The sequence below is a fragment of the Rissa tridactyla genome, chromosome 13 (assembly GCF_028500815.1).
Source record: "Rissa tridactyla isolate bRisTri1 chromosome 13, bRisTri1.patW.cur.20221130, whole genome shotgun sequence".
Classification (NCBI taxonomy): Eukaryota; Metazoa; Chordata; class Aves; order Charadriiformes; family Laridae; genus Rissa; species Rissa tridactyla.
The window spans coordinates 14,905,729-14,921,207 of NC_071478.1; the positions used below are offsets into that span (position 1 = coordinate 14,905,729).

General features: G+C 58.3%; 1 protein-coding gene across 1 annotated transcript in view; it reads right to left on the reverse strand.

The window, feature by feature from the left end:
- Positions 1–15,479, reverse strand: part of KSR2 (kinase suppressor of ras 2) — an 88,069-nt gene that overhangs the window by 42,288 nt on the left and 30,302 nt on the right. Inside the window, exons 5-7 of the mRNA XM_054219729.1 lie at positions 11,747–11,928; positions 1,632–1,701; positions 864–947 (exon numbers count right to left, since the gene is read on the reverse strand). Of these exons, the coding sequence (XP_054075704.1) occupies positions 864–947; positions 1,632–1,701; positions 11,747–11,928 (336 nt within the window). The remainder of the gene's footprint in view (positions 1–863; positions 948–1,631; positions 1,702–11,746; positions 11,929–15,479) is intronic.

Here is a 15,479-nt window from a genome sequence, read left to right on the forward strand (position 1 = left end):
TCCCCATTTGCTAACTCATCAGCATTTAATCGATGGCGATGGTTATCGCTTCGTAGCTCCGGCTAACTCAGTTACCCGCAGACCACGGGCCTATTCCCAGCACTCGGCCCTGGAAAAGGCAATCCTGTCTCCAGAAGCAGCTTTACTAAGCGCCGATGGCTGCACGATACTGTGGAAGAGCCGGGCTCCGCCGGATTTAAAGCAGCATAAGCGGCCCCAGCCCCTGCCCCGCTCCCTTTTTCCAGTCCCTCTCCTTTGCGTCGCAGCTTAACTGCGGTTTGGGGTGGGTCGGCTCCCTCGGTGCCATGATATTGCCAGGAAAAAAGAGGAGCACAAGACTTTTGCCGCGACGAAAAATAAAGGATACAGCCCAAGGCTGTGGGTAAACCACCCCCCCACCCCCACCCCACCGATGCCCGGTGCCTGCACGCAAGCCATGCTCTCGTCCGAGCCGCTCTTCACCCCCGGTCCAGCGCATCCATCTCCCCATCTCCTGCAGATAATTCCGCACATAACCCTATAACGTGAGCATGTAAAGCCAGGTCAGGGGCGGCAGGGAGCGGGGAGGCTGTCAGGATCTGAGTCAGAGCTCTGGAGCAAGCAGAGCCCGGGTCTGGTGAGCAGCATCCTCCCCCAGCACCCCGCTCCCATCACCGGCATGCAGACCCAACCTCAGCCCCAGTTTTGGGGCGTTCTTCACCCGATTTCACGTCTCGTTAAAGCTTCCTGCAAGGATGAGCTGGCAAGAGGCTGGTCTGTCTCCCCGTGCCCAAGCCCCTGCTCAGCTCCACCAGTGAAACCCCAATTATCCCCCCGGCAACGTTAAAGAGCGACACAAAAACGGCTCCGGCACCGTGCCGTACTTGCAGTTTTTGCATTTTAAGCCGAACAACATTCCTTTCCCGCAGACGGTGCAGGTCTGAGACATCCAGTACTTGGTGGAAAACCTGCGGAGAGAAACAGGGAGAGACGAAGCTGCATCACCCCCGTTCCTGCTCCTGCGGGAACATCTCCCCAGCCGCACTTATCTACAGAGCCCTGATTTATCCTTTCCTTGCTGGCCTCAAAGAGTGCTGCAGGTGTCGAGGCATCTTTTTAGGGATGCCAGTGCAAAATCCGAGCCCCTCTTTAGTTACGCAGAAGGGCACAATCTGGTCCAAAGAGGGTCCAAGCCAGCCAGGATGGGCATTAGCCACCGGCTCGCTGCGGTTCCCCAGCTTTGGCCACCCCCAACTGCGGCCAGAAGCCCCCCGAAACACCTCCCTGCCCTGGGGACCAAAGTTTCCAGCCCATCAGAGAAGCGGCTGCTCCATGGAATAGCAGCGCCGAGGCTATTTCTAGCGCTTTGCCTTCCCGAGGTAGATATGGAAGGGCAATAATCCGGAGATGAGAAATTTGCTGAAGGTTGGCAAGGTCACGGCTCATACACGGCTTTTATTGATAGCGACTCAAGCCTTATCTAAACCAAATCTGAACTGAAATGGAATTTAAATGGGCTTCTAGGATAGCGCAGCTCAGCCTGGGAAACAGGGGGAACAGCCCCGAGCCCCCAGTCCCGGACCAGAGATGGAAAGGCAGATGCTCATCCTTTGGCATCGGTGGGGGGGAAGGATTCTCCCGGTGCTGCGTACCTGTGTTTTATTGAGTTTCCTAGATCTCGACGGGGGATCTGCGGGGACCAGCGAGGCACTGACAGCGTATCTGCGGGGAGAAGAGAGACAGGGGAAACCATCAGGCAGTAATCAAAGCCGGAGCCGGGGTTCAAGCTTTCGGGGAGGGGAGCAAAGGACGCGGAGGAAAAAAAAAATAAATAGGGTTTTGCCTAATAATTCCCCTTAGAGATGTGCCACTGGGCTCCCTTTCTGAAAAGCAAGAGGCTCTGTGCTTGGGTCTGTGGGGAAACAGGGTCTCCTGCCCCCCCATAATGGCCCCCAGCACCCAGTTTGGGCCAGGGGAGGGGAGGGAGGCGATGCGCCCATCCGCACGCAGGGCTGGGGGACACAGCTATCGGACCCACGTCGGGAGAGCCAAACACAAAAGGGAAAACGAAGCCGGAACGGCAACGGCATCATTTATTAATAAGACATCACGTCTCGCGGTCGTGGCTGACCAAAAAAACAAGTGTCGGCTGCTTGGAAGGCAACCGAGCTCATATTCGAATAGAAGAGCCAAGTAAAAAGCAGCCTCAGCGCTCTCCTCCGAAGGGAAAAGGAGGGAGGAAGGGTAACGGGACCTTGGCTGGGTAAGGAAAAAGAGATAAGTTCATTAGCGCCGGCTGGAGCAGGCAGGTAATTAGCAGCACGGGTGCCGTGCTTGGACTCCACATCCCCCTTCAGCCTCAGCAAGGGCAGAGAGTCCCCCCTCCTCCTCCTCCTCCTCCTCTTCCTCCTCCAACCATGGGAGAGGGGCTGCCCCAGGGGATGCTCAGTCCCGGGGAGGGGATCGGTGCTGGGGATTCGGAAGTTGGATTTTCAATCAGGGATTCGAAAGGTTTGCTGGGCACAAGCCCCGGCAGGAGCCCAGCTGCGGGCCCGGCCGTTTGCTCAGAACGGCAGCAAATCCCTCGCTAAACACGTTCTCGATATTATCCCTCCGAGCGGGGAGAACCGCTGTTTGCTTTAATATCCCATTTTAATATAGCGGGGCAGGCGTTTTAATTGCGCTCTCTGTCTGAAGGTTACATTTACATGCTGCTTCCCGTGCAAGGCGCTGTTAAAAAGTCTTGGGAGCATCGGAAAACGCATCCATCTCCGCTACCTCCCGCCAGCAGCTGCGCCGGCTCCTTCTCTTACTCCGCCGCCTCGGTCCCCATCACCCCTCGGGCAGAGCCGGCAATTAGGATGTCGAAGGGCTACAAAGTCAATTAAGGTAATTTCTCCCCCCCCAGCCTTGGGTTGGCTGTTTTACACCTGCGGTTTTGACTTACGCGTCTCACCAGCCCTTTAGACACCACCCCCCCCGCCCCTCCCTTCCCTCCCCGGGCTCCTGGACCAGCATCCCTCCCGCTGCCCCAGGGATGTCCACGAGAGACGATGCTCTAAAGAGTGGGACCGCTCCACGCACTATTCCTCCCTAAACGTCATTTTCTCGTCGGTAAATCACATTACACAAACAAGTTCCCCCCCTCCCCTACACACCCACCCCCCCCGCCGTCCTCTCAACACCGGTCCTTGATGAACTCAACACCCGGGCAAGAGCAGCTCCTCTCCCAGAATTAAATTACAACCTCCACTTTATCAGCCACAATTTATTTCCACTAACTTTTCAGCTGGCCTCAATTAAAACCTGCCAAACGGGGGAGAGGGGGAGAGGGGGGCCCCTAGGCAAAGGCGGCGGAGCCTTTTAATTACTTTCTAAATGCGCTCACTGCAAAAATGTATTAAAGTGTATCGGGGATTTTAACCTCCTGACAAAAATGAGACCTACGTGATTCACGGCTAATTACCTTCATTAGAGGGAGCGAGACATGGAAGGATCGCGGCGCCGAACAATAGAGCGGCTGTTTGCGGGCGGGAAAACAAGCAAAGAGGGGCAGGGGAAGGGCCCCCCCACCCCCCCCACTCCCAGTGCGGCGGGGCGCAGCCCCAGGGGTTTGGGGGGGGGAGGGCTTTGAAGTTAATTGGCGATTTTCCTTCTTTAAGGAGGAATCTTTAACCTGATGCTCGCCCGGAGGAGAAGCTGCTTCTCCCCAAGCGACGTTAAATCAGGGCGATGCCCCCAAGGGAAGGGGGAGACGCCGCAGCCCCCCCTCCTCCTCCACGCCACGGGATGAATATTCTCATCAAAAACCCCGGGTTGCCACAATTAGAGGAAACAGCGAGGAAAAAAAAAAAAAAAGATTAAAAAAAAAAAACCCGAAAAACAAAAAAACAACCCTTTCGCCTACGGGAGCGTGTCTCGCTGCTGCCGGGGGTGGGAGCGGGGGCGGCAGGCTTTGTCGTAGGGAGCCCGTGATGGAGAATTGCCCCCACGGCACCGGGAGAAGTTGACCCTCGGGAGCTTTGAAGCATGACAGCCGCCCGCCCGCCTCCCCCCATCCCTCCGCTGCTGGCAGCTCGTCACCCCCCCCCACCCCCCAGCTAACGACCCCGAGCTGCCCCCCTCCGATTGATGTCTCCCGACCTCCCCTGCCCCGGTGTCAGTCATTACTTATACATTTATCACCGGCGACCTCCTTTAAGGCTTGAAAATCAGAGCGCTCTCAGCCGTTAATTCCCCTCGTACAAGTGTGTGAGGGCAGTTTTAGGATTCCCCCCCCCCCAATGTATTATTTAATGGGCGCGGGTGTGGTTTCCCTGGGAAGGATGCAGCTGGTACCCACCGAGCAGCCCGAGGACACCCCCACCCCCCGCCCCAACCGAGCACCCATCCCTTTCCCACCTCCCTATCACCCGGAGGAACCCTCAGAGGCCAAACCCTGCTCCCCAACACCTTGCGGGTGCCCGAGGCCGCTCATCACCACATCGATGCTCTCAGGGCGACGCATGCCCCCCCCACCCGTGCCGGGGGATGCCGCCCTCCAGCCGTACACCCCTACCCCCCCCCACCCCCAAAATCTTGGCGCTTTCCTTCGCCGCGGCATCGCGCTGGCAAAGGTCAGGGCTCCTGCTCCGTTCGGCACAGCTTATCCTTGAGTCAACAGCCAGCGCTTGACGGGATCAGATGTGCCGGGAGAAAAGCAGGGAAGGGGGGAAACCGCCCGGACAGAGGGTGACAGCCGCCTCCGGCACGTCTCTGACAGCCAACAAGGGAGAAGAGCCCTGCTGCCCAGCTCCCCGGAGGTGACAGGCAGCTGTGACAGCCGCCGCTGGTCCCTGAGTGGCACCCGCGCTCTGGGAGGTGACGGGGACCGGGATGCTGCCTCGGCCGTGACGCCCTCCTCGCCCCCGCTGCCAGCCCGACGGCTCCCCGGTGCCTTTCGGCTGCCGGGGTGGATGTTTCCCCTCTGTTCCCCTGCCAGGGGGTGATATGCCTGGGCATCTCCTGCATGGAGAAGAGCAGCCAGAGCTCCCCTATTTCATTTATTTGGGGTTTCCACCCTCCCTGGGGTGGATCAGGAGGGCAGCGATACCCTCAGCAAGCCCCAACACCCTCACCGAATACACAGGGAGCGTCACCCGGGGCTGGTGGTTGTGCCAAACCACAGCGATGGGGACCAGGTTTTGGTACGATATCCTGCTTCTCCGCCTTCTGGCACCTTTCTGGCTGCCCAGGGAATTGGTGTGAACGTGTTATCTGTCATGGCGACAGCCCAATAAACAAACCCTTCTCCCTCTACTACGGCAAACAGCGTCAGGCGATGTTTGCATTATGAATGGGATGGATAAAATCGATGGAAGTGAACTTGGAAAGCATCCCGGGATGAATCACCGCAAAGCCAAGGAATGGCCAGGAGACACTGCACTTGCCTGTAGATGTCCTACAGACCCACGTCCACCCTGGGCAGCCACAAAAACGCTCCTAGCACTGGCCACGGGATGGTTGACCCCCCCCGAGAGGTTATGGGGAGACACTGGGGTGCAGCCTCCTCCCAAAACAGTTCAACAATCATCTGGAAGACAACCACGACAGGTTTGGTGTCAGCTGTGTCTCTGTCACCCCATCCCCAGGCAGAAGCCGCGGCCCCAGGGACCGTACCACGATGGCGATGGAGGATGCTGGCAGAGGTGACCGCCCGCGTGGTCCCAACTGGGGAGCCAAGCACATCGGTGAGTGCACCCAAGGGTGCAAAGTCCCTCCACAAGACACCTCAGTCCTCATTCTAGCCGTTTTTAGGGACAAAACAAGACGGGAGACATCCCCAAATAGCTCAGCTGCAAAGGAAGCTGCAGCAACACTCGAAGCAGCAGCACCGGCAGCTTTTACCCCCCTCCGTGATATAAAATCCACACAGGATTCAAGCTAAAAAGGCAGTCGACCTGCCCCCTCCGTTAGCGCACGTGGCACGTATTCCACACGCAATCACAGCCAGGTCCAAACCCACGGTGTCCCCGCCGCGGGCGGCAGGAGGACGCGGCGGCTTGAAACGAAACCTCAGCCCTTGCCGAGGGGATCGCCCGAAGCAGGCGGGGACAGGGCAGGGCTGTTCGCAGAGCATCTCTCTAGCAAGAAAACAAGAGTCACTTCATAATCCCGGCAGTCCCTCTTTGCAGCGTGACAATCCTGTTTATACGGCCGAAATGCCGTGTTCAGTCGCTTCGCTTGGCTTAAATGCTCGCATTGTGATTTTCTACACCACCACCACCACCGTCCCCCCCTCCCCGCCCGCCCCCGCCAATTCGCAGCCTTGCAGGGTCAATTGGGCTTACCCAGACAAAGCTGTATTCTTCGGCTCTGCTGGTGGGGTAGGAAACCCTCCAGTGCCTCGCTGGAACAGTCCGGTGGGGAGGGCAGCCAGATGTGGCCAGATGTGGGCTACAGGGAGCTCCCAGCCCGACCGCCAACACGGCCGCAGAGTGCTCGTGCCGTGGCTCGTACCGGCAGCAGGGCAGGTTCAGGGAGGAGAAAACCACTGGTGGTCACAACAAAATGATGTCCTGGCTTGGGAAGTCCCCTGCTGAAGGGGGTTCAGGCTGGGAGAGCGTTTTGGAGAAGTCTCTTCCCCACGAAACCACCCCCAGCATCAAGGATGAGGTGCCTGCAGAGAGGGGACATGGTCCGAATGGCACTGGCTGCTCACACACGTACCCTATGGAACCCTCAACGCGCTCTTGGGTCCTGCCTGGTCCTTTCCAGCAGAAAGGCTGGATTTAGGACTCCTGGATTCCCAGCGCAGGGCTTGATCCATTGGACGTTACCTTGAGTCCCTCTTCGCCAGCCATACCTACCCAATGCCAGCCCTTCAGAGGGCTCTCTCGCACATGCTCAGGGGCTGAGGATGCGCAAAGCGCTCTGGTGACATCTCAGCACTTGCTGCTTGCTTGGCCATCACTGGTTGACCACCCAAGGCCCAGGTAGGCACAGCCAGGCTGCTTCCCAGGGCTGAAGGTTGGTGCCTTAACTGCAAAGTCCTTGGTCACAAAGCTAAGAGGCAGAGCCAGGACCGGGATCCAGGAGAAGTGACCCACCAGGGACACGTCCAGAGCAGCACTGAAGGCAATTGTGGGTGCAATGGAGCTGATGAACAGGACTGGGCTGATGCACCCAGCTGGGAGCCGAAGAGAGGGGAGGTGGGCAGTGCTGGAGACCACATTACACCAGCCATGATGGGCTCTTCAGGGACAAGAAAAAGGCTTTGAGAGGTCACTGCTCATAACTGCAGGTACCAGGGGATGCTCCATGGCTCTCGTCTTGCTCCCAGGCCACAGAAAGAGCTTCTCCGCCGGGTGCTGCAGGAAGGTGTTCAGCAACACCCCTGCATGAAGGGACCTCACACACAGCTTTGGTTTGTGGGCCCCTGGGGAGAGGCAATGGGTTTCTCCTCTTCTGGTACACACAAGGTCTTGGGTTGGGTTGCCTTGGCTGCTCCTTTCCTTCTGCGGGGTTGGCCGCCAGCTGGAGGAAGGGCAGCGGTGAGGACATTCCCCCCACAGCCGTGTGCCCCAGTGCTCATCTTTCTGTCCTAGCAGTCTTATTTTTGTCCTTCCCTTCCACCTCCTTTTTGTTTTAAATAGTCCAGGATGGAAATGATGTTCTTGGCCCATCCTGGAGAAGATCAAGCAGGTGACCTGATCTGGATGCACAAGGGTGACAGCGCTCTGGCTGGCCTTGCAGCAGGGAGAGGACAGGCAGAGGCCACAGCCCAGGAGCAAGGCCAGCCGCCTCCAGGACACCCAGGTAACAGAGACGCAAAAAGGACCTACCAGACATGAGGCTTTGCAAGAAAAAGGAGAAGATCCAACCCGATTTCGGGGCGCTTGTAGCCAAGTCACAGGGTCTTGAGTCCTAAATCCTATTTCAAAGTAACAACATGTCACTGGTGGTCATTTGTTGACCAGGAGTGACCAGATGCACCACACGAGGGTCCTGGATGGAGCCAGACAAACCATCTCTGTCCCTCAGCCGTAGGGCTGGGCTGTCTCAGGGCCAAGCTGGAGTTCAAAGGCACCCCAAAAGCCTTTACTTCCCCCCTCCTGCTTCCCCTCCAAGGGCTGCTAAGGAAAAATATCAATTCAAAACCAAAATTCATGGGGATCCTGGCCCTGGGCGAAGGGGCTTTTGCCCCTCCGGCAGGATTTGCGTGGCAGGAGGAAGAGGCTCCTTCTGCAGCTCCCTCGCTGCCAGCCCTCGCGCTCTCCCTCCATGTCTGTGAAAATCTATTCCCATCAGGGCTGTTAAAAATAAGAGAGAAGCATCCAGACACGCATCCGATGAGGACCAGAGATGATACAGATGGGAGCGTGCTCCCGCCACAAGCAGTGAGACGCGCCGGCTGATGAAAAGAGATCATGGAGAGACAGCCGGGGTCTCACCAAGGGCTCGCCAAGCTCCTCTCCTGCATCTCAATCCAATAACAACAACATTTTTCAGTTTCCGTGCTTAGCGAAGTAATTCCACATCGATCCAGAGCATCCCAGGCTCTGCCGTGCTGATCCCACAAAGAGAAAAAGGGAAGAGGCGTTTTCCTTTTTAAAAGCTTAAGCACCCATGGTCATGGGGATGGGATATTGCGGAGAACTTGGCTGCCAAACCGCATCCGTGCCTTGAGGATGAGGACAGGGGACAGGGAGGTCCTTGGGATGCGGGGTGGGCACGATGCGCTGGCTCACGCCCGGGGTGAGCCCTGTGGAGCTCATCCGGCAGCGCATGGGAAACCCATTGCACTTAAAAAACAAGGAGAAACAGTGGCACCCCAGGGAGATGGGGTGAGGTGTGACCCCCAAACCATGACCAGAGCTTCTCATAGGACCTACGAGCCCTGGCACTTTGGAGCGGTGAGAAGAGCAGCAAGATGAGAGCTGGGGACCCAAGGACACGTGAAGCACCGTGCGCCGCAGCGGGGGAAGTCACCCATGTCCCGTAACAGGAACGCTGGATGTGGGGAAAGCTGCGGAGATATCTGCTCCTCCCCACAAATAAACGCGTGTCTGCACCGCTTCGCACAACTCATCTTCTCCCCGCGAGGTAACGAACCCCGGCATCAGGCTCCATTAAAACCCATCTCTCGCCCCACAGGGCCACGCTCAGCACCCGGCTGCCACGAGCAGGATGCGGCCGCTCTTCCCACAGGCTCGCACGCCAGAAAGCCAACGCTGGAGCAGACAAAAACCCGGGATGCGGCTTGAGGACAAGGCCAGCGGTACAGAAATGATGCAGAAACACAAGAGAGCTAGAAAACCTACGGTCTCCTGGGATTTTTTTTGCCTTGCATCACATTTTCCCTGCAGGTCCCCAGGAGCGAGGGATGCTGAGTGCAGGGATGCCGATCCTGCAAGGACCAAATGGTTTTGTTGATGCTAAAACCTCTCAGCAGGGATGAACCGGCCGGTGCAACCAAGCCCCTCTTCTCCACGGATCACTTCTAGCCCAGAAAACAAACATTCACAGCAGCCAAGAAAGTTGGAGGGCCGAGGGAAATGAGAAGAGACACCTCTCCAGCAGCGTTAGTCGCTTGATAGCCCATCACTTCTCATCGCGTCATGTTCCGGCGATGCCACATTACATCGGGTTATCACACCACGGGATGTAATCCCAACGCCCATGCGTGAGGAAACCTAATGCAACAAGACGCGGCAGAGATTTGCCGAGAACGGGTTTTATTTCTTGGTTTCTGGTCTGCTGGTCCCCAGCGTTGCGGGCTGCGAGTTGAACTCAGCCGCTGCTGGGGGAAATAGCAATGCAAAAATACCCCTCGCTCCAGGTCAATCTGCTGGAGCCGGCGAGAGTCGGGTAAAAGTTAGACATCTCTAGAAATAACATCGCCCGCCCGTCGAGCTCCTGCCAGGTCCCACTGTCCCCAAAAGCCAAAGAAAGGGGAGCAAAAGGATGCTGGAAATGGCCCGGTGATTCTTCAATGATCCCAAACAGCAGCTGACTGGTGTAAAAAAAAAAATCAAGAAAGAAAGAAACCACGGGGAGCTGGGAGAGGCACGGCTGTGGGGATGCAAGAGGGGTGAAGGAGCTGCCCCGTCACACCGGCACCCAGCGCCTGCAAACCGGTGCTCAGGGCGGCCGGTGAAGCCGTCCCGGTGCTGTTTCTCACCCCGTGAGAAGCAGGACGAGGAGGAAAACCTGCCGGTGGCGGGGGGCTGGATGCGCAGGGAAGGGCTGGTGCCTGCAAACCCCCTGCTACAGCCAAGAGTCGAGCAGCGAGAACGACCTGAAGAACGTCCAAACAAACCAGAAAGACCACATTTTGGGAAAAGAAACAGAAGGGGAAAGTCTGGGGAGGGGCAGGTGGCAGAAAACTAGCCTGGATACGGAGTCGGAGGAATTTTTTAGCTGAGCGATAAGAGGAAAGGGGTGCTCACCCTTCCCACCGCGGTTCTTGGCGTGCAAATGGCTCCCAGCAGCTGCCAGGCGTTTTCTGGGAGGGTTTTGTTTAGGCTGGGAGTCACGCCTGGCTCGTAAAAGCTTCAATTCCTGCAGAATGAATCAGGGCACCCAGTCCGAGACTGGGAAATAAGGGTCAGGCTGCTTCTCCCCAGCCGGCAGCAACGCCCCGGCTGAGCTCGTCAGCCCAAACCCATCGCGTCCCACTACCAGCATCCCCTGGAAGAGGGCAAATCGCCCCAGGGATTCCCGCCGGCAGGAGAGGACCCAGCTGCTGGGACCAAGCGTCCGTGGGTTTTGCGCCAAACCTGTCCGAATCGGGGCCGGCTTCACCCAAACTCCCCATCGGCTGAAAACCCGGCAAGCAAGAGAGGTCTGAAAGACAACCTCCCCGCACCAAGGTAGAACCACGGCTGGATTTAGAAAAGAGCCCTTGGAAAAGTCACCCTCAAGTGACAGCCAGCCGGCATCACCAACCCAGGCAGCGCGGAAAGGCTCGTGGCATTTCCGAAACGACAGCAGCCACCCTCCTGCATCCATGTTATAGCGATAGGGGAGCAAACGCATAAACCAATATTCAATATGACAGTGGGGTTGTATATATACAGACATATATAATCGAGTTTCATAGAATCACGGCACGGTTTGGGTTGGAAGGGACCTTAAAGCCCACCCAGTGCCACCCCCTGCCCTCGGCAGGGACACCTCCCACCAGCCCAGGTTGCCCCAAGCCCCGGCCAACCTGGCCTTGAACCCCTCCAGGGATGGGGCAGCCACAGCTTCTCTGGGCAACCTGGGCCAGGGGCTCACCACTCTCAAAATGAAGAATTTCTTCCTCACATCTCACCTAAATCTGACCTTTCTCAGGGTAAAACCATTCTCCCTCGTCCCATGGCTCCCCTCCCTGCTCCAGAGTCCCTCCCCAGCTTTCCTGGAGCCCCTTTAGGTACTGGAAGAGGCTGGAAGGTCTCCCTGGAGCCTTCTCTTCTCGAGGCTGAACCCCCCCAGCTCTCTCAGCCTGTCCTCCCAGCAGAGGGGCTCCAGCCCTCCCAGCAGCTCCGGGGCCTCCTCTGGCCCCGTTCCAACAGCTCTGTGTCCTTCTTGTGCTGAGGACTCCAAAGCTGGACGCAGCACTCCAGTATTTGCCCAGAAAACACCCACATATCTCTAAACACTTATGGGAGGCACCTGCACGAGGTCCTCCAGACCATCGATGCACGGGCATCAATGCTTCCCATGGTCGCGTCCTCTGTTTGGCATCAACCGTCACCCACCCCATGGAAGGGGGACCTAAGGGGAGGTCACTGGGACTTACTTGCTGAGCAGGTGGCTTCGGTGTGGACAGGAGGGGTGGAGGGGAGGAAAGGCGGGTACCCCACGAAGAAGGAGCGCAGGGAGCGCTCGGAGAGGAGCGGGGAGCGCTGCGCGGGGATGTTCTCGCAGCTTCCCACGCTGTTGTGGATCTTGAGGTTCAAGGGCTTGTTCTTCTTCTTGACTCTGGAAGGAAAAGGGAGGAGAACAAAAAAAGGAGAGAAAAGTGAAGGGCAAGAAACCAGGGCGGGTGTTTGCTCCCAGGTGGGGAGGAGGGAACGATGCACCGAGGGGCTGGTGGCACCCGTAGCATGCTCACGCTGTGCCACCCCGTGAGCTCATGTGATAATTAGCGCCGCGTCCCTACAAGAACTTTCAGTCCCTGCTCACCATCAAAAAAAGGCAATTCTCATTGAGAGAGGCAATTTTCATTGCATTCGCGAGCTTTTCCGCCTGCAAAACCTGGCTGAAAAGGGTCAGTTGGTCCAGAAGCCCCCTCACCCCCATCCAGCCTCGCTGGCCTTATCACAACCCCAAAATCACCTACTTGCCCACCAGCCTCCCTGGGGCTGCGTCACACAGACCCCCCCCACACACACCCCCCGCCACCGGTGCCCCAACCCGAGAGATTTCCCACACAAACCTGCCTGCATGGACCTCGCTGATGGTCAAAAGCCGTGACGGCGGTAACGACGGTGTCCTCGAACGGCTTCGCACAAGACCCCAGGTCACCGCCTTGTCCCGGTTGGGGCAGGCGGGCTGGGTGTGCTGCTCTGCCCGCGCGGTTCCTCTTTAGAGCAGCTCAGGGGCTGCCAGCACCGGGTAAGGCTCCCTCTCCGAGGCAGCCATCACACAGAGCATCCCAAAACACCAGCCATTACTACCAGCCCTGCTTCAAATGGGGGAAACTGAGGCAGGGAGGGACAACGGAGCAGATTCAGCCTCCTCGCTACAGCACCTAAAATGGACTTAGACGCTTATAGGGCTGCCAAGCTCGAGAGACGCTGCTAAAAGCCGGAGAGATGCTGCAGCCTGGGCATCACAGCAGGGCTGGCCCCAGCTCCTTCCCGCCGGGAGCGGGGGATTGGCACCCAGAGCACCAGCGCTCAGCACCTGCTCCAATTTTAACGTCGTTTAACGGCACCTACATCCAATTTTAGGGCCGGAGGATTAAGCACAAGCGAGGGGTGGACTGCGGCGGAGCGTGGCACCCGAGTCTAGCACTGTGAACCCCGACGGAAACCCCAGGAACATCGCGCCGAGGCACTGGACCGTGGTGCGGACAACCCTAAGCACTGGGAAACGTTCATCAGAAAGGAAACGCCGCAGGGCAGGGGGGTAGGAGACACCCACCTCTTGCTTATCAGCCCATTTTTCCGCCTGCCTTGTGCTGTGACAAGGACCAGCCGTCGCTCCGGCGGCTCAGATGGGCCCAAAGCAGCGCAGGAACCAGACGGATTTGCCACGCAGATGGACACCGAGGGCTGGCAGGGGCTGGGCTGCAGGTTTCCAGGACGGCGAAGCCTTGATGGCTCAGACGCCCCTACCTCGGCCCCCTCGCAACAGCGCGAGACAGAGGGGAGCATCCCAAAGCAGCCTCCGGGAAAGGCAGCTCAGGCCTTTTGGAGATGTGGAGGATTTGGGGCAGAAACCCACATTTTGGGGGCAGCGCGGCAGCTCGCGGTGGCGAAGGACCCTCCTGCCCTCCCAGCTCGCGAAGGGCCGGAGGGGCTTTTCTCGCAGTTAGCAGCGATGCCCAGCTGAATTCCGGCCTTTCATTCCACCCTCTGCCTTCGGTTCCGCGATATACTGTTAGAATTGGGCAAAAAAAAAAAAACGCCAACGTGGGAGCAGAGAAGGAGGTGAGGAAACCACGGCACCCCCACCGCGGCAACGTCTGCAGCCAGGAGGGGGGGAAACCGAGAGCCCCGAAGCCAAACCAGAGCCGGGCGATGCCGTGAGCCCCGCTGCAGTGGGAATCAGGAAAGCATAAACCCAGGCACCGCTCGCTCTCAAAACCTCGTGTCCGGCAGCTGCTTTCCTGCCATCACCTATACATCTATTTGCAGGCACCAGGGTCCTGCTCTGCTGCCATCGCTCCGGTACCATCAACCGGAGACGGACCCCAGCTCGGATACCCGTCGCTGCCCGCAGGAGAGCCATCCTCCCCCGGGCCATGCATCTCCCGCCACCCCGGGTCCCCGTGGTGCCCGGGGGCATCTGGCCTTGCCAGCCCATCGGAAATGACCGCACTGCGCTCACCAGCCCGCTTTAGCAGAAGAAAATTAAACCGCCCTCTAATAAAGTTAATCGTTTCCTCGCACAGGAAAAGCTGCTGCTGCTGCCTTTAGGGTGGCCGTAAGGATTTCTTTGGGTTCAGGGATGGGGAGGATGGTTGCCTCCAGCCCGGTCCGACAGAACAACCCTCCTGCTTGGAGCCCAGGGGGGAGCATTTCACCGGCTGCCCCACGGCCGATGTTCGCCATGCTGTGCCCTGCCAGGGGGATCTAAGCTGCCCCTGACCCTAAACCCTTAAAGCGAATCTGCAAAGCACCAAGGCGAGGAGAAGGCTGGTGGCCCCCAGAGCCGGTCCAACCCCTCCATCGCTGCCGCTGGATCCCAGCGGCACAACCACGGCGTCTCCACCGAAGCCCCCAGCGCGGGCACGGCCCCAGTTCCCCGCGAGCTCGGCCACCGGCACCGGGTCCAAAGCGCTTCCTGCCACGCAGCGATTAGCCACTAATCTCATTTTTTATTTTTTTTTTCCACCCATAAATCAGTTCCAGACCAAATATTTACTGCGAGCATCATTTCCTCGCCAAGCAGGGCCGGTGACAGCTCTCATTATTAGGAAGGATGAGTGATTTTGGACAGAGAGATATTTTTCTCTCTCCCTTGTTTCTTCAGAAAAAAACAAACAAACAAACAAAAAAAAAATTAATAAATACATGCAAACACCATGATCCAGCCGGCGAGGGTTGGCTGCGTGTCTTGCCATGGCCTTGACCCCTTTTCCCTATCCCAAAGCGGGGGGAAGGAGGGATTGGAGGCTGGGGAGGAGCGGGATGCTGCGGCAGGAGTATCCTCCCCCATGGCAAGTCCCCCCGCCGCAGGGGGGGGTGTCCTGCTGCAAGTGCCCCAATGGTGGGGACGGCGGTGTCCCAGCTGTTAGGGACGCCTGAGGTGTCCCCGGGGTGCTGGGGGACTGAGAGCAAACCCACACCTTCGCCTCCCCGGCTGCTCCCCCCCAGGCTTTGAGTCCTGCGGGAACTGGCTGCGGTGGCAGCTTGTCCCTCCCATGGGGAAGCAGCACCAGGGCAGGATACGGCCACCGAGCCCAGGGGGGACTCCAGGAACTGAGGCAAGAAGGTGGCCGGGTTGCAGAGGACACGGCTGTCCCCTCGCTGGCTTCCTCCTGGTTTTGTCCCCAGCTGGCAGGGGGTGTCCCAGCACCGCGCGTGGTCGGGTGGTGTGCGCCCGTCCCCCAGCAGAGGCAACAGGGACGAAGGTAGAAACAGCGAACAATCCAAAATCTGGAGGAGGACAAGCCCTGCAAGCGGCAGAGGGCCCAAACGACGAGCCGAAAAGATGCCCCAAGAGGTGACGTGGTTCCTCTGCTTCTCTTCAACCTCCTCTTGGCCGCTCCAAAGTGGCCCCGATGCCACGACCGCCAATTTGGGGTCAAGACACCCAAGGTGCCGGCGGGGGCGCAGAGCAGACCCCTCCCCGCCGTGCAA